General features: G+C 41.3%; 2 protein-coding genes across 5 annotated transcripts; one reads left to right on the top strand and one right to left on the bottom strand.

Annotated features, from left to right (window-relative positions):
- Positions 1 to 6,546: 6,546 nt before the first annotated feature.
- Positions 6,547 to 19,912, bottom strand: dedd1 (death effector domain-containing 1). Of its 4 annotated transcripts, none has more exons than XM_071535969.1 (7): positions 19,819 to 19,912; positions 19,323 to 19,512; positions 18,234 to 18,751; positions 17,940 to 18,068; positions 17,355 to 17,495; positions 8,292 to 8,666; positions 6,547 to 7,943 (listed from the first exon to the last, which is right to left on the bottom strand). In XM_071535969.1, the coding sequence occupies exons 3-7, from the start codon at positions 18,706 to 18,708 to the stop codon at positions 7,930 to 7,932; spliced, it is 1,134 nt and encodes a 377-aa protein (XP_071392070.1). In that variant the 5' UTR covers positions 18,709 to 18,751; positions 19,323 to 19,512; positions 19,819 to 19,912; the 3' UTR covers positions 6,547 to 7,929. The 4 variants fall into 4 exon arrangements, with proteins under 4 accessions (XP_071392070.1, XP_071392074.1, XP_071392073.1 ...); XM_071535973.1 differs by having other exon boundaries at positions 19,482 to 19,512; positions 19,819 to 19,857; XM_071535972.1 differs by lacking the exon at positions 19,819 to 19,912 and adding an exon at positions 19,639 to 19,706 and having other exon boundaries at positions 19,482 to 19,512.
- A 605-nt stretch (positions 19,913 to 20,517) lies between these two features.
- On the top strand, positions 20,518 to 24,858 carry rabac1 (Rab acceptor 1 (prenylated)). The gene is made up of 6 exons (XM_071535974.1): positions 20,518 to 20,657; positions 21,133 to 21,268; positions 21,855 to 22,067; positions 22,706 to 22,803; positions 23,451 to 23,552; positions 23,813 to 24,858. Exons 2-6 carry the CDS (start codon positions 21,147 to 21,149, stop codon positions 23,899 to 23,901), a joined length of 624 nt encoding a protein of 207 aa, XP_071392075.1. The 5' UTR covers positions 20,518 to 20,657; positions 21,133 to 21,146; the 3' UTR covers positions 23,902 to 24,858.
- The last annotated feature ends 26 nt before the right edge of the window (positions 24,859 to 24,884 follow it).

Here is a 24,884-nt window from a genome sequence, read left to right as displayed (position 1 = left end):
GACAACCCAACATTACATTAGCTGTTGCACCTCAATACAATTTGCACTATAAAACACAAAACCACCTCTGATGTTTCTGTGAAGTGTTTTAGGCAATCAACTGAACATTCACTTCACCAAATGTTCATTGTATTCTATGGTTTTAAAAAAAAACAGGTGTGTTTTATATATTTTATTGCAAGTCACTGCTGCAGCTAAAGGAAACAGAAAACACTGTTCAAACTGATTGATTCATTAAAAACAATTTTATTATTTGCTCTATTGGCTCTCTGGCCAAAGCTTCCCCCGGCTGTTTGGTCAACAGCAGACTGCATAACAACTGGGGCTCCAACACCGCAACACTGTCACTGTCCTGCTCCAGCTCCGTCACCATGGCAACGGGATCTTTGACCCTGTCTGTGGAATCCTTGACCTGGATGTAGATCAGGGAGGCATCGATGAAGCCTATTGGCTGACAGCTGCTGCGGTGCTGAGAGTCCAGAGGAGGGGTGACTGTGAGGGAGTCTGGCCCCTGAGGGTCAGCAGCAGGCCGGGCTGGGCTGGGGAGATGGCAGGCTCCTGGGGTCCGCTCCGGCACACAGGCTCAAAGATGGCGTCAGAGGGGGAGGCCGCTGTGTTTCAGCTGCAGCTCGCTCCGCCTCGGTCGGTGCAGCCTTGGACGATGGGGGTTTTGAACGTGCTCCGTCAGCATCCAGACTGATTGGGAGATCCTGGAAAGAGCAAGAGCCGTCTTTCTGGGCAGATCTGTGCTGTGAACCGGACTCCTGGAACTAGGCGGGGGGTAGTGCGCCAGCGGGCAGCAGAGGATCAGTGGCAGTCGTACCAGCTGGAGCAGCAGCCTCAAGATTATTCAGGCTTATGTCAGAGAGTACAGCAGGCTGAAGTCAGGCGGTCGAGGAATTGTCAGTGGTGGGTCCATGAGATAGCACCTGTCTAGTTGTTTCAGCTGTTTTGTTGGCTGATGGAGACACCTCGGTGAGTGAAGCAGACCCTCAGAGATCTGAATCCCCAGGGAGTGGACAGGCAGCAGGACTCGGGGCCGGAGCTCTGCCTGTGTCTTGTCCTTGGATGATAGTTGTGAGCATGATGCCGCTGCTGCAGCTCTCCAGATTTAGTGCCCCAATTTCTTTGACAAACAAATCTTTCACAGAGGCAGAGTCCTCCAAGAGAAAGTCATTGTTCAGAGGTGGAACATGGCAGCATCCTTTGAGTTGGACCTGTGTAGTTCTGCACACTTCTCAGACAGAGTGCCTGGGACTCCCTGTGGGCGTTGCTGGTCTTGCTTCAAGGCTGGGTGTGGAGAGAACCAGGCTTTCAAAAACCTCAGTGTTCCCCACGGCAGGCCTGGGGCAGTCAGGCTGGCCATCAAACAAGGCATACTCTGAACAGGGCAGAAACGGCCCTATCAGATTTTTCCCCGGGGGTTGGTCCACCTTTCTGTTCTCCATGATGGAAAGTCAATAATAAACTTAATTTATAAACTCGGCAGCTTTTTAAATGGTGGGTGTGGTCAGAGTGTAGGCTACCTGTAGACTTACTGTGGCGTTTGTAATGTCAGATAGTTCCCCCGTGCATCAATGTGTGAGACAAGACAAATGACACAAACCTGTGGTAAAATACATACAACATAAAGTAACAATCAGCCCATTCAAGATGTAGGTTATCCAAATTAGGAAAACTCTGTCCTGTCTGTCTGTCTGTCTGCATCCATTTTACTCCTAAATGGGTTGACCAATCAATCTGAAACTGCACATGGGCATTGAGCATTGGCATTGAGCATGGGCTGGGACTGGGACTGACGAAGCTGATTTTTCAATTTTCACAAATTTACGCTGTTTATGCGCATTTTTGGCAAGTCTGCACGTAGTTGTGGCGCGCGCAGCCCCGGGTATGGACTAGTGCACTAAAATAAAAACCCCCACAGTCAACTTACCTTTGTTGCACAGTCATCGCTGGCTGCAGTTTGTGTACGAATTGGACTGATGTGTATGCAAATGTACAGACGAAATAAACCACCGTTTACAGAGTAGCATGCCTTCAGATACAGCGACGGTGTTAGTGAATTATAAAAGATCTATGTAAGATACGCAAATTGGTTTAAATATCGCCAATCCTTTAACTGGTCTCACGTGCTGCGTAACAAAGCAGGAAACGACAATTATAAGCGCTCAAACGGACCGCGCTGTCGACCACATGGCCGCAGGAGGCAAAGAGTTGGCGAAGAAGCTGTTGGAAGCCTAATAGGACGCCAAGATTTTAGGCTGCATTTGAATCTCCTGCAGTTGTTAAGTGGTGTAAATCTCTACAATGAATAGGCCCGCAAAATATAATCAATTGTACTGTCGCGCGAAATGTAATTTCTATTCATTTGGCTTACATTGGAAACCATACATTCAGAGACTAGCCAATTGGAAAATGCGAATAAGAAAGTAAAGTTAGAGGATGTAACATCATATTAAAGATGTTTATTACCTGAAGTGCAACAGCATGTGTCTCCTGATGATTTTTCGGTGTGGTATTTATCACATCACTACTGTTAGTCAACACACATCCTAGTCCTGCACAACCGAGTGTAAAACCTCCTGTTAGTGCCTGTGCAGATCTAGTGCTTGCATTTCTAAGTGAAATGAGGTGGCTTTTCAAAGTGCCCTTTAGCTGACATTTACAATATGTAGCCTATCCATGTATATTTTCGAGGAATGTGCTAATTTGCCACAATCAAACATGAATATTGATACTTAATTTGTCACCAAGTATGGAGAAATCTGAACATGATTTATGAATATATTTACGGTTATGAAGCTGATGTCACTCTCTCTCAGAGCAAACAGCACACCTTTACATTAATAGTCATTATGGTCTTTCTGCTAAGCTAAAAGCCTTTACTTATAAGTCCAAAGAGGCCAGTGGTTTATTCAAAGAGACTCCATATCTTAACACAGTCTATCATGTATACCAAGAAGTCAACTTCATTTATTTAAATTCATACACAAAACATAGGCCTACTGTCTGCTTTTCTGTGCATTAATGCAATAAAGAACATTACCTTATAATGATTGTGCATGAGTGCTCTTTATTAAAATGCATATTGATTTTTTTTTAAAAAGTTAAGTGCTCCTGAAAGAAAACAACATGGAACAATTAAGGAATAAAATGTTCTTTATCTAAGTTTGTCCTCTGGGGATCATCAATGATTCAAAGGAGGCTGCCATAACGTTTGACCTGAAGAGCTAAATGAATGAGACAAGCATTGACAAGCTTGTCTGGATTAGGTCATATACATGTTCAAATACTTTCTTAAATTGAAAGGGTTACACATAGCTAGGGTAGGAAACATCTAAATCAGTCCCTATTAGATGGCTAGAATAAAAGTCAGTAGTACTCAGAGTCCAGAGGATCGGTGCTGGGAGCCACTGTGCTAAACCATCCCAACATCCACCATGCCTTAAGCTCTCATCTTACCCCTTTGAAGAAAGGTCCCCATTTCTCTCAGATTTTAAGAATTACATACATTTGTACTTCCTTACAGGAGTCTATGTTGAGGCTTTCAGGAGAGGGCCTACCCTGTGCAATTTGGCTTTGCACAGCTCTGAACAGAATTGGTCCAAAAATCAGAGATCTAGGAGGAATCACTCTTATTCGTGCTACTTCCTATTTGCATCTCAGAACGGATATTAATTATATTTTTAAAAAGATCCTGGGATGTTCTGTTGGTTGAACCTATCTGCCAAAAAATATTTTCCGACTGTTCCCTCTTCTCTGATTACAGAGCAAGGAAAGTGAGAGATGTTCTTGTACATGCAGGCACCTTCATTCCCCCTGATCTTGGTCAGAGATGGTTGGATGGGATGACTGGGTTCTTACCTTGTTATGAACGTACAGCATGTGAGAACTCAAAGAAAACTGGTACTGTCAGGTGTTCCTACGTCATTAAACAATGTCTAACATGTACTTCTGGTGGAGTCATATACCTCATCTCATGTCTGTGTGGACTACAAGGTCTTGGTAATACAAACCTGTATCTTATAGAATACAAGAGGACTATACTGGTATAGGAACAGTACCAGATGATCTACTGCCAGACATTTTCATAAAACCAGTCATCCCACACCAATCACAACTCTCTCATTCTGTGCTATCCAGCTGACCTCTAAGATACTTAGAGGTGGTGATATTGAATGGAAGTTGAATGGAAATAAATGTATTTTTTTAAATTTGAAAAAATTGCATCCAGTGGGTCTGAACTCCTTTACTCATGTCTCTTTTCAGGAGCCTTGTTTGGATGGTTTTATCTTCTCTGCTCATTGAGTTGCCCGTTATTGAATTGGAAAAAAAGGGAAACTTGTGTGATTGAAGGTAGTGTTCCTCATAATTTTATTTTTGTGTATCTTTGTGCACTACCCAGAGCCAGCTTAGTACTATTGCAGCATTTTGTTGTATTGCAATTCATCTAGAAAGAGGACTGTAGGCCTGCGGTAGAAGCTTGTGGGTTGATTGGAGACACTCGCTTCCTATTAGCCCGTGGCCTCCTACTATTGGTTGTGCTCCTTTGTAAAAGCCCTGCTGAAAAGAATATGATTTGTGCTGATAGTGGTGCTGAAATGTTCCTGTCACTTTTGTCAATTTAATTTTTTCACCATATAAATAAATCACCTCCACCTCACCTCTTTTGTCAGCGTGTGGGCCTTTTTGCATGTATCTGGTCTTTTCTGAATAAAATCACATAACGTCATACTGTACTTTTACATATCTCAGTTACCTTTTAGTTTAGCATGTTCAATTTCAAGGAAATAGAAACGTTCTCATTTTATACAGGATTATTTCATTGGGTTTTACTCTTTGTTGTCCTTGTTTCTCAGTCACAACTGAGGCTCCTTGAGGACTGCTCTCTCAGGGAGAAGCAGAATGAAGCAGGGAAGTGGGCAGCTGCACAGACCATCCAGGAGTTCAAACCCAGGTCTTGGTGCTATGACTGAGGAATGCAAATTAGGCAATAGTTTGTTGTAGTTGACGCTGCAGGGTGTTTTCATTTTTGGGAGTTCCACAAAGGACACAGCAAACATGGTTACCAGATGTATGTCTCTGTACACCGCGGCCTCACAGATTTTTTCTTATTATTATCTATTGTCTGGGCGGTTGTTTGTAATGCTGGCAATCGAGGAATGTAAGCTTATTCTACTGTTGCATTCAGCAAAATTTGCTCTGGATATGAATGTCAGATAAATGCCTAATGTAAAATGTCAAAAAACAAATTTATGTTTATTAAAATGTGTATCTAAAATTTGGCTTGTAGGGTTTGGCTTGTAGATTGAAAATACACTTGCTATGGTAATTTCATAACCTATCATAACTGAAAATACACATAAGGTCTGTTTTATTCCAGTGCTTTACAAATTTAAATCTTTTACAGCCCCAAAATACATTCAAAATAATATTTAGTTTTCACATACTGCCAGTCTTTGTAAAGCCTAGAATTTCAGGGTGAAAAAGAGTCCTACATTCAATAACTCAATATGCAAACAAGCCAGTAGCGGGGTGTTACGCAGCTATTGGCCCTTTAAGCAAGTGAATGTCACAGGATAGAAAGAATAGAAGGACAGAGTTTCAGTAAGTTTAGTGAGATGTTCAAGAAAGACACTTATCTTGGGTTTAGTCATGCTGACAGCTTAGAGCAAGGTGAAATTATTAAGGATCTGATCCAGGGTGACCCACATTCGATGGATCTCTTCATTTGAGGGCAGGGAGAGGGCAGACTCCCAGCAAAATAGATATGGGGGATGGAGGACAGGCAGAACTGCCAAGGGAGAGAGATAACTGTTCAAAATAACAGAGACGGGCACTATACAAATGAAATGTACAAACAGGCAGAGAGAGAAAGAGATTCAAGATGAGGAATAGGAACTTAAATAATTTACAAGGGAATTCAGAATATTACAGTAGTGCTGGTTGTAGTAATGGATTAAAAAGGTTTCTAGTTATCTTCATAAGTAAGATTTATATTGAAGATTTATCTTTCTAAAAGACTTTCTAAAATCTTTCTAAACATGCAAGACAGGTGAAACAAGTACTGTTTAAAAAATGTAAATACACACTGCGCCACGCTTGATGAGTAACTTGATATCTTTCATTTTTAAGATTGTCGTTAGCATCCCAAAACTAAAATTTATAACATATATTTACCGTATTTTCTCCATGGTAGTGTTTTTGTGCATTGTGTATGAGTATTTATGAGTGTATGAGTGTTTGATTGTATAATATTGTTACAGGTCTGATATGAATATGGATCACTTTGAGTACTGCTTTGTAGTTTTTGGTAATTTTTTGAGTGTTGCAATCATCCATCTCTTCTCTTACACCATATTGTATATTCATCATAATCAGGGCAAAAAGATTTCAGTGTAACAATTTTTAATAATTGATGTAATTAAGGGCTGTAACCTTCATATGAATATGTAAGTATTTAATATTCTTATGAAACATTTAAGTAAGTTTGTTAAATAAAAGAACATTTTAACACATTTAATCCAACAAACCTTTATTTTCCACCAGAAATAATTTCTAATATATTAAGATTTCCACAAACAAAGACTTGCCATGCCAAAAGTAAATATCCATGTTCCTAAACAAAAATGTTCCCCTCAAAGACTAGTGTTTTTTTTTTTAATGTTTTCTCAACAATACAATATACATTGATAAATCAATATACCAAAAACACACAAACGTAAACATGATATTATGTCCCATGTCCCTCCCTGTAGTTGCCTCTGCCTGGCCCCGTAGAGCCCTGCACTTCAGACAGTAGCAAGCAGTCTGTCCGCTTAAGTCGTGCTTGTATGAAGGGACTTAGAGTGAGGGGCCTTATTGATCGTCTTCTATGAGTGAAGTCCAGGCATTAGTTCCAGCAGGGTGAGTAGACAGCTGTCCGTGAGCCACTCTACTGGGCCAACATAGCAGGGCTGAGTGGAGCTGGGATGTGCACTTTTGATTTTGATCTCCCCAACATCACTTCTATTGACCGACGCACTGTCCTGTGCTTTACTTGCTGAGGGAAGCACTTGCTGAGGCCTAGCTGGAAGCCCGGATACAAGCCACCATTGCATTATCCCGGTTGCTGTTGACAAGCTTGTGATGATGAATCTTCCATGGTCCGCTGAGGCCCGGCCCTAATCACTGCTGTCATCTACTGGCACCTGCCATGTCCACTGACCACGGCAATCTCAAGTTGGGTTATCGTGGCACACAGGGCTGGGAGTTCCAGTGTTTATCTGGGTGTGTGTGTGTGGACTGGGCTCTCCAGAACCAAAGTTAGACACAAAGGCTGCTCTGTACTGAGCACACTGCTCTTTGTGATCTGTGTTGCTCAGGATCAAAACATAAATGTTGTCATTTCATATTTTCTTGACTGTTTACTTCGTCCTTTAAATCTGTTCCAATAAGGATAAGACCCAGCTAGCATTCCTCTTCTCAAGTCCAACATCTCAATGAAAACAGAAACAAAACTTTTACAGGTCAAGCTTGGTTTGCAGGTTGGTCTCACTGTGTTCTCGAGAACTGACAACAAACAAGTCTCATGTTGGCATCTGGATGGCCACTGTCTATTCACAAAATTAAACTAGAAGGATGATAGGCAGATTGGTGATGATTTCTGTGTTCTATGAGTTTGTGTGTGTGTGTGTGTGTGTGTGTGTGTGTAGGCAGTCTCAGCCTTGACTGTCTGTGAGCACCTGTATGTGTCAACAACACGTAGTTATTTGTGGTCTGCAGCCCGGTTGTCTTCTCTTTCTTCAAGTTTGATAAAATCATGGGGGGCTTTACCCTTGATGTTCTGGCACGGACCTGCTTGTTTCCTGTTCTCACTGAGAGAGACCGAGAAGAAGAAAACCGAGCATCTTCCTCCTCTTGATTCGTCCGTTGTTTGATCCTGGCGTCCTAGGGAGCATCTCCTGTGCATGAATCACAAAGGAAAGCTATCAATTCTGCCTTTTCTTATGTATGTTTCATTTGGAAAGAATATCATTACAGTTGAAATCTGAGCTTCTAAAATTGTAATGCCTGTTATGCACCATAACAAGCAATGGTAAGGTCTGCCATCTAGTGGTTATTACATGTATTGCATTGCAACTACAAGGAGTAAGAAGTGGGCAATGCTTAAATATGATTACAAATTCACCTGTAACCACAAGCTTTTAGTATAATAATCAACTACGACCATCCATCCTTCAAACTTAATATGATACATCCCAAAGTGTGGTATCAGCCTATGCAGCTCAGTGAATTTCCTGTGTGCCCACCATTGATGGATGACCGCATTCTCCTGGCTGTCAGCACCCTTCGGCCCTCCTCGTAGTCGTCCTGGTCCACACTGATCAGCAGGCGGACGCCCTCCGTGCCCGCCGCCATCCTCAGGGAGTCGGTGATGAAGACGCCCTTCAGAGCCTCCAGCAGGGCCCCGCTCAGATAGTCCCCCCAGAAGGCCTCGAGGTTGTCCAGCTCAGTGAACTTGATGTCGCAGATGATGGAGCCCAGGTCCCTGGCACGCAGCAGCGAGTTGGCTTGGCTGAATAACTCAAACTGCCGCTCCAGGGGCTGCGGCTTGTCCGAGGAGACGCCACCGCGAAGCGCCGACTCATGCTCCAGGTACTCAGCCCGGACGCGCAGTCGGACATCTGCTAATGGGAAGGGGGGAGGGGGAAGGGGCGGTGGAGAGAGGGATGAGGGGGGGAGGAAAGACGTGAGGGGTGGAATAATGGTAGACACATATTAAGAGGGGAGAAAGAGTGAATTATAAGAGGACAAAGCAAAGAAATAGTGAGAGATGGGGAGAGGTGATACAGGAAGGGGAGAGAGCGACAAAAGACATAGTAGTAAAAAGTGAGGAAAACAGTGAAGAGCAGGAAAGGGAGGGGGGAGACAGATTTGGGCCACGGAACAAGTGAAAAGAAGTGATGAATGGTGGAAGTATCAGATTGGATAGGGCCACATCATGACAGAAAGAAAAGGAGGGGTCATGAAGTCAAAACAAAGGGAAGAGAAACAAGGACAAAAATACAAAATCATTAACAAAGTCAACTTGTTTAAGTTAGCTACATTAGTACAGTACATCAAGCAGGGATTATAAAGGGGGTCAAGAGCACAGAGTTTCCAAGAGGAGACTGTGACACATTAAGCAGACTGACTTGACTGGGATACTACATTGAAATAACTTGAGGATATTTCCTTTGATAAAAGCCTGACAAAACAGCAAATACAATGGTGCAGCAGGGCAGAGCAAACAGTTAATTATGCAACGGGAGGGCAGTAGAGCTATACCAACCAGGCTGTTTATTAGGCTTAGTACTGCTGCTGCGACCTCTTCAGAATCTGGTCTTGTGAAAATGAATTTATGATGTTTCGGAGAGTCAAGAGAGGCATTCTATAATGAAACCACTAGTGAAATTCCTTCCTTTCCCAGCCCATTCCATAATTTTAAGCTTTAAGGTCAGCTGTTCAATAGACTGTGTGCCATAAGGAACTGATGCATGAGAATATTCAATATGAAATCCTGTGTGGTAAGAACCATGGGCTACGTATATCATAGTCTACTGCCACATGTCTCTGGCAAAAATCCAAAGTTTAAGTGTTACTAACTTGATACCCTCGGGAAGTTAAGCAAATAGCATGGTGGGAGTAATCAAGGCAGCTTAGCTGTGTCAATGAAAACTGAAAGCCCTGGAGTGGTTTCTGTTCCAACCCTGTTTAAAAAACACCAGATTCTTACTGATCAACATGATTAATTCTGAGAACAGATAGCTCCTGGAGTTCCACAGTAACAGGATTGGCGGTCATGCAACAGCACAGCGAGAAAGGTCAGAGGATACATACTGTACTGAGCAAGAGCACCGCTGAGATCGTCCTCTCATGTCATTATTCCAGAGCTTGGAGTGGAAACCAGCTGCTGACGACTTTTGCTGCAACAAAAATCCATCCCTCCCACTCCAACCCCTTTATTTTAGGTATACAGAATTTGCCATCTACTGTATGACATCCATTCTACTATGACAGTCTTATTCTCTATTTTCCATTTCAAAACTGCACAGAAACATATTTCCAAGCCGTTTCAAGGCCATAATTGCATAGTTTTGTATATCTCTAGGTCTGGCCGACCAAAACCTCACTGCTCCTCTCTATGAAACTTTTAAGGGACTAACCAGGTGAAAATCTCAAGAAGGAAAAAAGTGAAAAACAACTTAGCTACTGCACTCAAAAAAAAACATCTCATGAACATCAGTAAAAAGTTAAAATGAATCAAGTGTAGAAAGACAAATGATATTGAAACACTTATTTTTGTAGCAGTGAACAGAATACTTCTCAGAACAGAACAGAGTAATTCTCTACCTCACTCAGAGCCAAAGCTATGTGTATAGAGTACATATACCTATGACTCTGATGGGAAGACAATGAACCAAGTCTCAGTTAAGGCACAGAAGAACAGTTTCCCCAAAAGAGAGCTCAAAGGACCCATAGCGAATTACAAATTGAATAATCACCAATTGAAAATTCAAATCTTCGTCTGGAGGCCCGTGCCTGGGTAACTGAAGCTATGATTGCACTGACATATGGTACATGTTTCAACTAATGAGTCATGTTTACCCTCTCTCTATTCATATTTGTTTGGGGCTATGGGGAATGGGGCAAGACTCAAGAGGGATAAACTTTGGAAAATGCCAACATTAGAAATGCAAATGTTGAATTAAGGCATCGATTTTGCATCTCTTAACATTTATAGGAGAGTGAAAACCAAACACTGGCTTTTGCTTTCATGCTTCATAAGGTTGTAATGAGGATACTATGCAAACGGAGAGGACTGGATCAAAAGAGGAGATTAACCAGAGTTAGCCAAGGGTTTAAGAACATGTTAAAAGAACAAAGGGTTGGAGATAAGAAGATCTTACTAAAGACTCACTTGCGGAAGAGCACTGAATTCACACGTCAGTTTGCATACACACAAAAAAATGAATGCAGGAGGAGTTTGTTAGTGTTTTTCTTCATGAAGGCAATATTACGGTACAAGAATACGAAACACTTTTGCCATATTTGTACAGGAGTTTCACTTTGAGGTAACATAAAGACAGAGGACATTGAAATCTTAGTTTGACATGATGTTATTAAACCACTTCTCCATTACAATGTTTAACAAATTACTGGTGTAAGTCTAGACTTGTATTTCTGCAGGTAAATCCATGGACAAAAAAATACAGATGGCAGAGTTTGATACTTTGAGGGGCACCTCATCATACCACATATCATGAGTGTCCTTAGAGGATTTAGATATCTGACAGGATGTGTTTACTAAGCATTTCAGTACTCTTGAGGGGAAAACTTTCACAGAATGTCAAATAGAGCATCTATCTTACGGGTGAAGAACACTCCAGATGGGTCTACTTTTTATATTCTAATACAATATTCAGTATGGACTCAGTGAAATATTAAGTAAAAGGACAGTAACAGTTTGACCTTTTGGATCATTACACTGTGTGGGGGCTGTGGCTGCGATAAACACCTGCCCTTCATGCAATTACTGTATTTATGGATGGCCTCCATTTCAGCCTTCCCATTTCATAGTGAGCAGGATGGAAGTAGAGATAGTGGCACAGAGGAGAAGGCCATTTAAAACCACAGGAACACAGTGATAGTCATTTTGTTAGGGTTACAGAGCACTTCACGCTTCATCAGACACAGAGAGATCCACTTAGACAGGACATTAGGAAGCACAGCTTTCATTTTCTCCCTTTAAACACCAAGCCCGTTTGGCTTCCTCCATCTCACCCCACCGAAAAAAAAGTTTAAGTACCCATTTACGAGGAGTCACTTGGTGCGGAGAGCTTCAACTCTTTATCGATCCGTTTTTCTGCTGAACGACTGACCAAGAGAGTGGAGAGTTAGGAGAGTACTGAGAGACAGGCAGACAGAACTCCCTCTGTTCCCCTTAGACAAAAATCACTCTCTGAATCGTTTTGCGTAGTTTGAGCATTTAGTGTTCGTTCTCTCCCTCTCATTGTGTGTGAGGATAGTGTTTTCCTGACACACAGGTTGGTCTGTTTAGAACTGTGAACATAGAGAAAGGAGAGAAAGAGAGAGAAAGAGACAAGCACAAGTCGGTTGGATATCTGTCCACTGGGTTGGTTTTTCAAGAACAAGCAGGCATGGCACAGCACTCACTTCTATTAGTTGTAATGAGGTTTGAGTCAGGGCTATAGTTGGTAACGAAAAGTTAATCAGCTCAGAATTGCCTTTGCTGTAGATCCATAATATAAGGTAACATGGTAGCGTCTAAGTGGGCTGCTTGGGACTACTCTTACCTTGACCGATCCCCTTACCCTAACCTTCACCAACCCATTATTTTAGCCCCAGCCATAACATTAATCAACAATGTCCATTATAAAAAGTAAGGGCCTTCACAAGCATCCCATTTAGATGGCACAAAACCACTACTGAGCTGAAGTTACAACACCTTATGGGCATTTGTAACAGCAGTTGTCACTGTCAGAATGTAATTGAGACACTTCAGTGAAAATGATCTGAGAGATGAATCATGACAGGTAAGAGAGTATTCGAGGTCTGTCTGAATGCTGGGGGCCAGCATTGGACTGAACTGCCCTATCTATCTCTGCTCCCTCTTGACACACACACCCAGGGCTCACACGGGGCACAGAGATAAGATACAGCAGGAGCTTCCCTCAGCAGAGCACTGTTGGGTTATTTTCCTCAGAACTGCTTGAGTAAAGGTTACAGAGAAGCTTTTTCAACAGCTGTCTGTTGGCGACCATTTTAGATTCTTTGAAAGGGAATACAGGGTCCGACCTGACAAAAGGACTGGTACCCATGCACAATTTACATTTTGATAACTTGAGACTCCAGAGCTGGTTTACGTAACATTTTAGTTAGCCAGTATGATTGGAGTTGCTTGAATTTTAAGGCTGATGTTTGTGACCAGAGGTAATGAAGATCGTGTGAGAAAAAAAAGACAATGGCCTCATTCAATCTGCCACATGAGGGAACAGTTAATTCCACCACAAGTTAAGAGAAGTATGGATTCAATAAAAATGCTAACCTTTATCTACAAAGTAGATGTTAGGGAATGTTAAACAAACTTTCAAGATCTATCGCCATTAGAACCATTTTCTCAGTTCAAATTTATGTTCAGGTTTTGGGTTTTTGGATAAGATTCAGCTGAAGAATTTTTGGAAATATTCGAGGCATACTGCTGAGGACTCTGTCAGTTCTGTGAAACACTGACACCAACACCTCTCATTAAGAAAGAGAGACATTTAGGAATCAGAGACTTTAAAACATAGAATTTTCTCATCCACAGTGCACAACACTAAAGAACATTACAGGACAGTTTTTTTTTAGAGCAATCGTTTTTTCTCTGAAGGGGATAGGGAGGAGGGCAGCTATATTATGATACACAGGCATCGAATACAGAGCATAGTGGCGGCACCGCCCCCTGTTGTAAGAAGGGGGAGGGCCTCTTTACCTTAGGCATCGGACCAGACTTGTGAGAGCGCGAACGACTGAGCTGATCTCACACACACTGCAGTATGTATGGACAGAGTGGCGTGACAGACTTTTTTTGTTTTGTCCCCCAGCCTCCCTCTCTCTCCATGTTCCTTTGTTTCCTAGGTTACTCGATCTGAGTCAGAATCCTGAGTCAACCTGGTGGGATCAAATGCGGAGTCAAGAGAGCAACATGTTTACAGTCACAGGCACATCACTCTGCATAGCTAAGAAGGGCTGTCGTCATTGTTAGATGACTTTCTATTAAGTCAGAATCATCGGGCCTTAGTTGAGATAAGGATGTTTTGACCAACACGCAATGAAAGGCATTCAAAAGGAATTGTTGAGAGGGTCTGCATGAATGACAAGCAAATTTCACACAAAGTGCAATCCATGTATTGTGAGTGTTAGCTCAATCATATTGTGGTGAGGAACTAGCATTGGTCTCTAGTAAAAGGCAGGCAATAACAGAAATGTGGAACGGGATATTGACAGTGGGTTATATAGCTTTCCAGTGGGGCTAATATATTCTTGAAAATAATTTTCAGGAAGTGGGGTTTGGCAGTTGGCACTTGGGGTTTGGCAGTTGGCAACTTAGTCTCAAACTTGGAAATGAAGCAGAACAAGGGCTGCATCTAGTGGTGACTGGGCAAGTGTATCACAGCATGGACAAAAGGACAGGAGACAACCTACCGGATTGGGCTCTTAACAGCAGCTGAAAATAATCCGCTGGGTTAGAGAAAAGATGTAATGACAGGGAAAGAAGGTAACAAAGGGCCAGATAGAGAAATGGATGCAGGGATAGAATATCCCCGATGTTGCATATGTTTTATTGCGAGAGTTAAGGAGATAAATGCTCAACATGTTCAGAATGCGAGAATGAAAATGAGATTAGAAACAGCCTGAGTAACATGGATAAGAATGAGTAATGAGCAATAGGAATTCACATGTTATTTCTGTGCCCCAGAACAGTTCAGTCAAGTTTGTGAAATTGCATCTCACTTTCCTAAAGATAGAAATCAGAGAGAGAGCCCTTTAATGAGTGATGTCACTGGGATGTGAAATCAGGGGCTGTTGAGTTGCCACACAATGAAGTTTATATATTCTAGCATTGCTAATCCATGAATAACAACAACATGAACAGTATGAACCAGAATTTAAACCTAATTTGACTGTAAGAACTTACACAAAAATATTATGAGTCAACAAAGTCAAGGGTCAGTTCTCCAGTTTGTAGCTTTAGGAAAGAGTGGTGCATGTTAACAAGTATTGACTGAGCTGTCCTGGGGCACAGGAGTAACATGTGAATTCTTCAATGGGTGGCATTCCACTTTAACTCCTCTGGGTCTAGTCCTGTCATGCAGCTTCAAATAATTCCACTTTAACTCCTTTGGGTCTAGTCCTGTCATGCAGCTTCAAATAATGAACAGTTCTCACAAGTACAAACTCAAAAGTAATAGTTAAGACCTTTAAGGTAAGTTTTGAATGCATGCCCAAATGAGTGTGACACGGGAGGACAAAAAGCCCATAGGCAAAACTTATTCTTGCCTAGAGCTTCATTTTGTTTTCCATAACAGTGGCACACCTGGTAACAGAGTCTTCCATTTCAATTCTGTGCAGTTGAACAGGCTTTTTAGAGGAGCTTTTGGCTGTGAAAGCATGCTGACATTTTGCAGACAAAATCTCTCCATTGTGTGCTAGTCTGTTAGTGTGGCAAAGGGCTTGCTGGTGTGCCATTTGAAACCCTGTTGATTTACAGGAGCATGAGGATAAATCCACAGGCCTAGGAAGATAGAAGTCAAAAGGTTTGCAAGTTGCAAGCTTAATGCAAAAAGGGATAATATGCCATATATGGAACTGCACCGAATAACGAGCAGAAATTGGAAAGGGGTAAATATTGTAATTTGAAATTTGTTTATTATAATTCTTTCTGCAGCCCTAATTTAGTTAGCAAATGTATTCATCCCCAAGCATTTGAGAGGCCTACTTTTAAAAAGCTATATTGACACTCACAGTTAGGCAAAGTCTACAAACGACAGGTAGTCAGAGCGGCACAACCTCTTTCAAGAAAATGACAGAGTGTGTTGGTGGTTAAAGGCTACAAGCCTACAAGCCATTTAAGGCACATTTTCTCCCTCAGACAATTCTCCATTCGGGAGGTATTTGATGTCATATCTACAACTGATCCTAGAAAAGCTACTGGTGCAGACCTTCTGGATCCAAGACTTTTGTAGCTCCACCAATAATAGCATTTCCACTAACTCATATTTTTAACTTAACTCTGCTTGCTGAGAGCAGCAAGCAGCAGCACATGTTTTACCTTTGCATAAAGGAGGTGATATCAGTAATCCAAATAATTACTGTCCAATTTCTACATTTTCATGCTTAGCCAAATTATTGGAAAAGCTTGTTAGTAGTCAACTACACTTCTTTTTGTCGGAACACTGTATTCTAAATTCCTATCAATCTGGTTTCAGACCGAGTCGCAGCACCTTGACAGCAGCCTGTAAGGTGGTGAATGACATAACTTGTTCCCTGGATAGGAAGGAGAGCTGCATTGCTTTATTAATTGACTCATCCAAAGCGTTTAATACATTCAATGTGACTATTCTTTTAGATAGACTTAAATCATTGGGCTTTGATAATAATGCATGTAATTGGTTTAGGCGTAACCTCACTGGGAGCTATAGTTGATTTCCTTGCTGTTACTAAGGGGGTACCGCAGGGCTCAATACTAGGTCCGCTCTTTACTTTGTTTATAAATTATATAGGTTCCCTAGTTAATAACAGCACTATTCATTACTTTATTGATGACACAGTCATCTATTCATCAGCACCCTCTATTGATCAAGCTATTGCAAACTGAAAGTCAGATTTTCTTGCCATCCAAAATGCATTATTTAAACTGGTACTATTAACATGCTTTTCTCCAGAGGACAGGTAAACACAATATGTAAGCACAGAAGATTTTAAGGTATTGTTGGAGGGCTTTAGTCAAAGGAATGTAAATGTTTTTCTTGATGTATTTGTCTGTCCTCTGTGATGTTGTAGTATGTCTGTCCATTTGTCTTTTATACACCTGTTCACTTTTATTCTCTCTGTATAGTATTACACAGTATTTTTGTATTTAGGGCACCACTGTGAAAGAGAGTTTTGGTCCCTGGAAAAGTAAAGGTTATCAATCAATCAAATGATTGCATTCCTTTTATTATTAATGCGCTGGACTAATATGAAACTATCACTGAAATGGTTAACATCAAATTATTTTGCAATGACAGGAGCTACAGGAATGATGACCCTATTAAGACCAGTGATGCCACACCACTATTTTAAAGCCAGCAAGAGCAGAACAAAGCAGACTGGGCAGAATCAATCAAGGACATCGAACTTAGGGTAATTAACCAGGAGGAATATTGCAAAACTGCACACTTTGTTAAGCCAGATGCCCCATCTTATAGCATAAGTGAGAGCAGGTGATCGGTTGATGCAATGCTAAATTATTGTGTTTGTTAGTTGGTGGAGGTCTGGTGGAAATGACCAGAAAAACTGAAGCTGAGGTTGAGGGTGGAGGAACTACATCAGAGTGAGGTTGAGGGTGGAGGAACTACATCAAAGGGGAAAGAGACAAAACAACAGGGAACGTGGTGATGCTGCAGAAGGTGTTAAGTGATTGAAAAAGAAATTAGAGATTATATAACTGGAGATTGAAAAAGAAAGGAAAATGACTTGCAATAAAAAAAAAGAGTGACATTGAGATAGGAAGGTGAAAGATGAAAAGCTAGAAAGAAACAGGGTGCAGATTTTGAGGCTGCTCTTACCGCAGGACACTTTCTGCGGTAGTGGTGGTGGTGGAGGCGGCGGCTGGTCCTGCTTGCATGTTCTCTTGGGCGTGCGGCTCCAGCCATGGCCTCTCTTCTTCCTCCTCCTGGGGACTTGCCCAGGCATGGGAGGGTAAATACCTGACAGCACAAGCATGTTTTTCATGTTTTTGAGCATTCTGACATTCTTTTCTAAAGGGTAATTACTGTTCACCCTGCTTTTTTCTGTTCCTGGTCTTGCTTTTGAGCAACTGTCATTCTTTTCTAATGGGTAATTACTGTTTACCCTGCTTTTTTTCGCTCCTGTTCATATCCCAAACTACTTGAACAATCTAGAATAACACACTTCATTGGTACATGATTCTTTGTACAACCTTACATACCAATGTTTATTTATAACTGCTGATATCTGATCAACAAGTCCTTTCCTTTCAGAGGAGGTTCACCACAAGCCCCGGGCTTCTACTTTTCCAACACAATTCTTTGATTCATTTATTTGTATTTTTAATACCAAATCTAAAGTGAACTAAGGTAAACTCAACTCCAGAAACCACCAAGGCAAATCCTATATTATAGTGCTCTTACCAGTTCTCCACTGCTGTGTAAAGTTTGGCAGAGGAATTTCTGTCTGTCTGTAGTTTTGCCTCTGTCCAGAGTGGCACACCAGCTTTCTGTTCTCTATTCCATAGTTCTGTTCAATTCTCTCTGGAGATACTGTGAGGTAAAAAAACAAAACATGGGTTAAAAACTAACCATCTGGCTTTGACAACCAATAATACAGGTATGGCTGTCAACATTCTAGCATAACACCAAGCAACCAATACATTACTCAACATAATTTCACAACCTGATAATGAGCACTCAATGATTCATCCTCACCTGTCCTCCTTTTCTTGCGGGACACAAAAGGAAGAAGATCATGACGGGTGAGGACTCTCAGTAGTTGCAGTAGTGGCTCCAGGTTGCCCTCACTGATGTACCCTCGCCTTTCCAGCTCCAGCAGCAGCTCAAGGCCACTTGTGGGCTTGTATAAGGCCACTGAAGGGCATGGGGAGCCCTGGGGTTGTAACCGCCTCCAGAAGTTTAGCAGTTCAGGACTAGGAGACACACCTGGATTGTCTGAATCCCCCTCATGGGGCTCGACTGTCCAGCCTGCTGGGTCGAGGGGGTGTGATACGGAAAAGGTTTCATTCAGAAGGAAAGAGAGCACTTCAATGTCCGTCTCTGTCAGTTGAGAACCAACTATTTCAAAGACCTCATGGAGAGACAGCATCCCATAGTAGTTGAGGCATTCTGTTTCGTCCCAGTAAAGCGAGTCCCTGAGAGAGTACTGTGGGCGATGCACTACGGCCATGGTCAGGTTATAGCCTTTCTCCAACTTTCAGCCTGGGTCAAGACTGTGCAGAAACAAAAATGTTTAACAGACAGGCAGTGATGTAGCTGAGATGTTAGAATGACAGTACTCTTGTCTTAGCCTTGTGATGTACAGGTAAACATGGGCGGGTAAAAAACTAGTATGACCGGCTGTCTGTGAGTATCATGAGCCACTAAACCAATATAAACAAAAATCAATTACACTGTATTTTCAGACTTATTCAGAATTATTCATTTATGCTTGCTTTTTTCCTTAAAAGACTATATGTTCATATACCATACATAATTTTGCTACCCCCTACCATGATGTATAGGCTTATTTTGAATGTATCCTTAAAGATTTATGTCAGCCTGAAGAGGTGGGTAAACTAAAATAAAAAAGGTGGTGGGTACACTGAGTTTAGGTGGATTTACCCTCCACTACGTTTCTACTCTAGCCTTAAAAACAAGCAGGCATCTCGACAGACAGCAGGCAAAATGTGACAATTCTCAAACTGGTAAGTTAGCTAGAGAGCAGAAATCAACAGCAAGCCGAACGAGCTAGCTAATGTTAACACTTAGGCCAGTCCAGGCATAGCAAGCTCTGCAACATACCTATTTCCACAGTCAGCTCGGCGTTGTCTTGAAACATGCAATGCAAAACAGCTGGGAATGTGTTGTGTTGTCGTCGGTTCAGTGAATATCTACAAAAGCTGTCCGAAGCCAAAGGGAGAAGTCGCCCTGCAACGCCCATCAACCGGTGGAGCAAATTACCTTTGACACTTACGTAACCAGTCACGTTCCGCTGGAAAAAAAAAAACGACAACAATCATTAAATAGCCATGTTGCAATAACTAAATCCAAATTAATCATTAGTGCCACCTTTTTCGGGTATTATGAAATATATAACGGATATTCAGACCAAACTGACATGAATTCGCCGTGCATCTGTGTTATATTTGCTGATAACACCATCAGCTGACGTTAACATCAAACGGCCTGGGCTCGACAAAGACAGGCCGTGGATCAATTCAATAGTAAAAAAAAAAAACATGTTAGATCAATTTTTATAGCTGTATTTAAACATGTAATGTACCCGACGACGACTCACCTTCCTCTTTAGTAATGTTAACGTTAGATCATCTGTCAACAACTAGCACGACAGGCAGCAGCACAACAACAAAGAGTGACCAATCGCAGCCCTCTGTCCGGAAGATGACGTTGTTTATGGTTGAATTTCGCACTGATCTGCAGTCAGATCTTCTCTACAAGCTCCTTATCTGATCGACGATAGTAAAATATGAAAGCTGATCCCAAATCAGAAGTTTTAACTGGGCATACTTGCCTAGCTGGAGCTGAAATTCTGCCTCAGTTTAGAAGGTTAGAAAGTTGAATCCATTAGAAAGAGTTTATCTAGTGTTTTACAGTTTAAACACTGATATCGCTATTCTCTCTCTACCATTAACTTCTATGGGAAAATGTAAAAACAGAGTTTACAAAGTGCTTTACCAATCCAATAAAAGCAAAAACGTATACTCGTATATATATAATTTAGAACACGTAAAAACAAGAAGGCACCACAAGTTAAAAAGACAAGAATAGAGGGTAAAAACAATATAGTAGTAGAAAGAAGAGATTGAAAGACATCAAATGAAAGCAAGTCGATGCAAGCATATTTTAAAAAATGATTTAAAAGACAAATTGACTTTTTTTTGTTTGTTTGTTGTAGTTGTTCTTTTGCATAATTTACGCTTGTACAGTGAATATTTTTGATCCAGTGTAACAAAGGATGGACTACTACCCAGTACCGTCAGCAGATGGCGGTATTTTCAGTATCTTCTAGGCAACAGGAAGTCTAGACTAAACCGCTCCACATCACATCCGTCGAGTGGCAGCCAGCAACAACAGAGCAGAGGGAGTCAGCCTAACTTCAGCTGTGAGGATATTTAGGTAAATGAGTAATATTTTATATCTCTGAAATGTTTTCCTTCGATGCGTATGAAACATTCACCCACTGTGCTGAGATGTAATTTAAGACTCGTTAACGTGTATCTGTCTGGGCCGGAGTGTACACCTAACGGCAGCAGTGAAGCAAACCAAGCTAACGTTAGCTCTTTTCAACACCCAGCAAAGTTGTCTTTTACAGCATTAACTATTTTTACATGTGTTGTACAAATTTTGATAACGTCAGCTTAGTTACAGTACAGCAGTCGGCCAGTAGTTGCCTGAAATTGTCTTGTGGTATTTTGTGATGTGGCAGTTGCCAAGCCCTTTGTTGACTAACATTTTCCATTACATAATTATGTCTATTTAGCATTCCCAGCCTGCGTGAATGACAGGCGTCAGCGTGTGATGTCCGTGCGAATGCTGAACGAAATGGCATTCACACATGTTTTTCCTTTGTGCACTTAATGTTACTTGGCAGCAAGCAGTCCATAGATGCCATCTGGAGCTCCGAAGGGAGAGAACTGCCTTGTAGACATGGACAGCAAGGCTGGAGATTTGTTCAGTGCTGATGAGGCTCAGCCTACTGGCACGGGTGGAGCAGGGATCATGGCAAAGTAAGAGCTTCTGTACTGTGTTTTTTTATGTTTACCATGTGCCTCAAACAGAGCAGGGCTTCTGGTTAGACTAAAATCAGTTGTACTTGGGGTCTTTAGTAATGATATTATGAAGAAGACTCAGTGGGTAGAGTATGTTACTAATTTTGTTGGGATTATGGGTTAAATTCAAAGTCATGATGGTGATCCTATGTCAAGTAGTAAAATTGAGAAGCTGGACTAATAGCATTAAATATTACATCTCCCTATGGATACACACGTGCCTTTATGGGTTCTTACAAGGTACAGATAATGTACCAACAATGCAACCAGTTTGCACTTCATGTTTGTTTGCAATATAAATGTATTAATTGATACCATTTTATCTTGATCCAAAGATGGACAGATATGTAAAAACATGGCTAATGCATCATGACAGGTTTACCAAAATATAAAACAGATATATAGATTTACCTCATCAACAATCCAAAGATTAAGTCATTTGGATGGGAATGCACAAGCTTTGGATAAGTATGTATTCCACTGTGGTACTACTTGTTATTATTATTGTGTTTAATACTCAGTGTCTCTCTGCCTTATTTCACAGGCTCTGGCTCCCCAAAGGCTTCTCAGCCAGCATGGCTAAAGAGTGGATTGAGAGGCGTCGAGTGTCCATTCGACCATGGGCTAGCTTCGTGGACCAGCGCAAGTTCTCCAAACCCCGCAACTTTGGGGAGTTGTGTCAGAGGGTGGTGAGGAACGTGGACACTTACAACAGCAATTACACCTTCATCTTCCTGGGTCTCATCCTCTACTGCATGTAAGGACAGCAGAGGTTTTTGCGTTTTCGTCAGTGGAAATGTCACAAGACCAAAATTTGTGGGGAAGACTAATGGACGCTGAATTTTGATGATGGTGCTGTTTCACATGATATGATAGTTGGTCATGTCTTTGCAGTCGAGAATGCGGTCTCACCATCTCTTTCAACCAAGGTAGACATTACAAAAGAGAAATAGAATAATTTATTTATTTTTATTTAACCTTTATTTAACCAGGAAGTCCACTTGAGATTCAGAATCTCTTTTACGAGGGAGACCTGGCCAAGACAGCAGCAAATAAGGAGTAGAACAGGAGCAATTAAACATTATAAAGACAACAAGACAAAACAAGTAGATACCTTATAAAACAATAAAACAGTGAGTTAAAACATATAATACGTCTCACCCAACAGAGAGAGAGTCACAGAGACAGGGGGCAGTGAGGAAACAACCTATAAAAAGCAAGAGCAGAGTCCGATTGACTTGGATGACTTGGAGAATGGAAAATCTGTCTGAAATGAATATGATTTATAAAAGTAGACTAAGATATATAAATAGCCAGGAGACTAACTGAAACAAAATAATAATAAACACCAAATCGACTGCTCTCCTGATGCCCTTCTCCTGTTGTCTCCCTCAGTATCAGCTCTCCCATGCTGCTGATTGCCTTGGCTGTGTTCGCTGGTGCCTTCTACATAATCCACCTCAAATCCCTCGAGTCCAAGCTGGTTGTCCTTGGTAAGTAAAGCTACCATATATGCCTTACAAACCTTTTCAGAGTACCTGCTGAATAAATTGGATACTTGAAAAACTTGTAAATACTTGACCCATCTCATATCTTGTGTGGGTGTGGCGATGTAAATAAAGCCTAGACAGTAGTTCAAATATTTGACACCATATTTGTACTGTAAGTAGGTGCGTCATTTTGTGAAATGTAAACAAAAACTTGACATTCATCTCTGCCGGAGTCATCCTCAACATTTTATTAGCAACTCAGCAACTGTCACTTGTAGAAAAATATAAATTTGTGCTCTCCTATGTCATCATAACAGAAAGTTTCTCTGTTACCTCTCTGTTTGTGCCTTTCACAAACAAGGAAACATGGAAAAACACTTTGATGGCAGTTAGATTCCATGCATGTCTCCAGTGATGACGGGTGTCTCCATAATGTGTTTAGAAATATACAGATGCCTTGACTTTAATTCTTTGCATTTATGAAGATAGTCTGACAAAATATAAATATCTCCTTTAGACTTTGTTAATTGTTTTTCCCAGTCATAAATGGAAGAGGCAGCACAGAACCACTGCCAAGGATTTAACGTCAAGTCAGTGTCATGATTTTGTTTTTCTCCTTTTCAAATCTGTGTAATTTTCTTGTCAACCAGGTAAGGAGCTGACTGTCCCTCACCAGATGAGTCTGGCTGGAGCCATCTCTCTTCCTGTGTTCTGGTTGGCCGGGGCTGGAGCTGCAGTCTTTTGGATTCTGGGTAAGACAATCATCATTATTTGTTTTAACAGCACTTCTCTATCATACGTGATCATTCTAGGGAAACGAGTATAGTTGTTACAGTCTTGTCAGGTCGCTGTGGCTCCTCACTATTGAATGTTTGTAATGCTAGTGATGCATTGAAGCACATTCTACTGCATTCATTGCAAGTCTCTCTGGATAAGAGCGTCAGCTGAATATACACACTCCATCTTAGAAAGACCCCCTTCCTCACTCCCTCACTGTCATTTCTCTTGTCAGGAGCGACGCTGTTTGTGATTGGCTCTCACGCTGCGTTCCGTGAGCTGGAGGGATCCGACATGGATGAGCTCCTCATGGAGCCTGTGTGAAGACCAGGCTGAGCTCTCACCTTGCTGGAGTATGACCTTGTAGGTGCTGGTCTGCGATCAGTTTGACCCTATGATAATGTTAGCCCAGACGGGTGGAGGAGAAACTGGTTCTAAATCTGTTCCTAAGCTAAATGTGTACCCTGTATTCCCACAATTTACTCATCCCGATGTACCTTGAACGCACCTTGTCTTGCCTCTGAAGTAGTTGTTGTTACAGACAAACCCAGCCCTTTTCAGAACTCTGTTATTCAAATAATATGCCATATGCACAAAGAATGCCCTTCTTAATGCGTATTTAAGCACATTGTGTACAGACAATATGCCTTTGTCTTTATATATCATACCTTGGATGCCTCTCATTTATGTCAAATAGCCTACATGTTCCCTGCAGCTTCCCTTATACAGTGACATCCCTTTCAACTTTTTAATCAGTGGATTGCTTGTGCTGGTCAATATTACCTTCTACTGTAGATATCTTGGAAAATGGCTTCTGTGTCTGAAATGTCTGACAATAATGCTCATTTCTTATGTAAAGATAATGTATACATACAATGCAATGATGACAATTGTAAACTGCTTAAAATTGACTTTCGCTTTCCAAGGGAAAAGTGCCATTTAAAGCTTTAAAAAATGTATATTTCTTATCATGATCATGCAAATTAATTTTGAACAAAACCAATTTGGTATTTCAGGTACCTAATATAGATCAGTTGATGAGAAGACATCTTAAAAGGTCAATACTTAGTAATGGTATTTTGTATTTGGGATAATATGGTACATTGTGACTGTTAAGTATATGCATTTATCAGCTCTGCTTATAGCTTTTACATCTCAAGGTCATTGTATAAACTATGGAATATTTGTTTTTCAAAATACAATGTAATTCATTTTTTTTACATTTCAATGCAAGTTGAGTGTTTTTTTTGTATTCTAATGACATTTGGGAAGTGCAATAAACTCCTGATATAACAATGGATCATCAC

This window comes from Centroberyx affinis, unplaced genomic scaffold (assembly GCF_046629955.1).
Source record: "Centroberyx affinis isolate AG114_WGS23_722 - 3 ecotype Tasmania unplaced genomic scaffold, CSIRO-AGI_Caff_v1 ptg002803l_1, whole genome shotgun sequence".
NCBI lineage: Eukaryota > Metazoa > Chordata > Actinopteri > Beryciformes > Berycidae > Centroberyx > Centroberyx affinis.
This window is presented reverse-complemented; position numbering and strand designations above follow the sequence as displayed.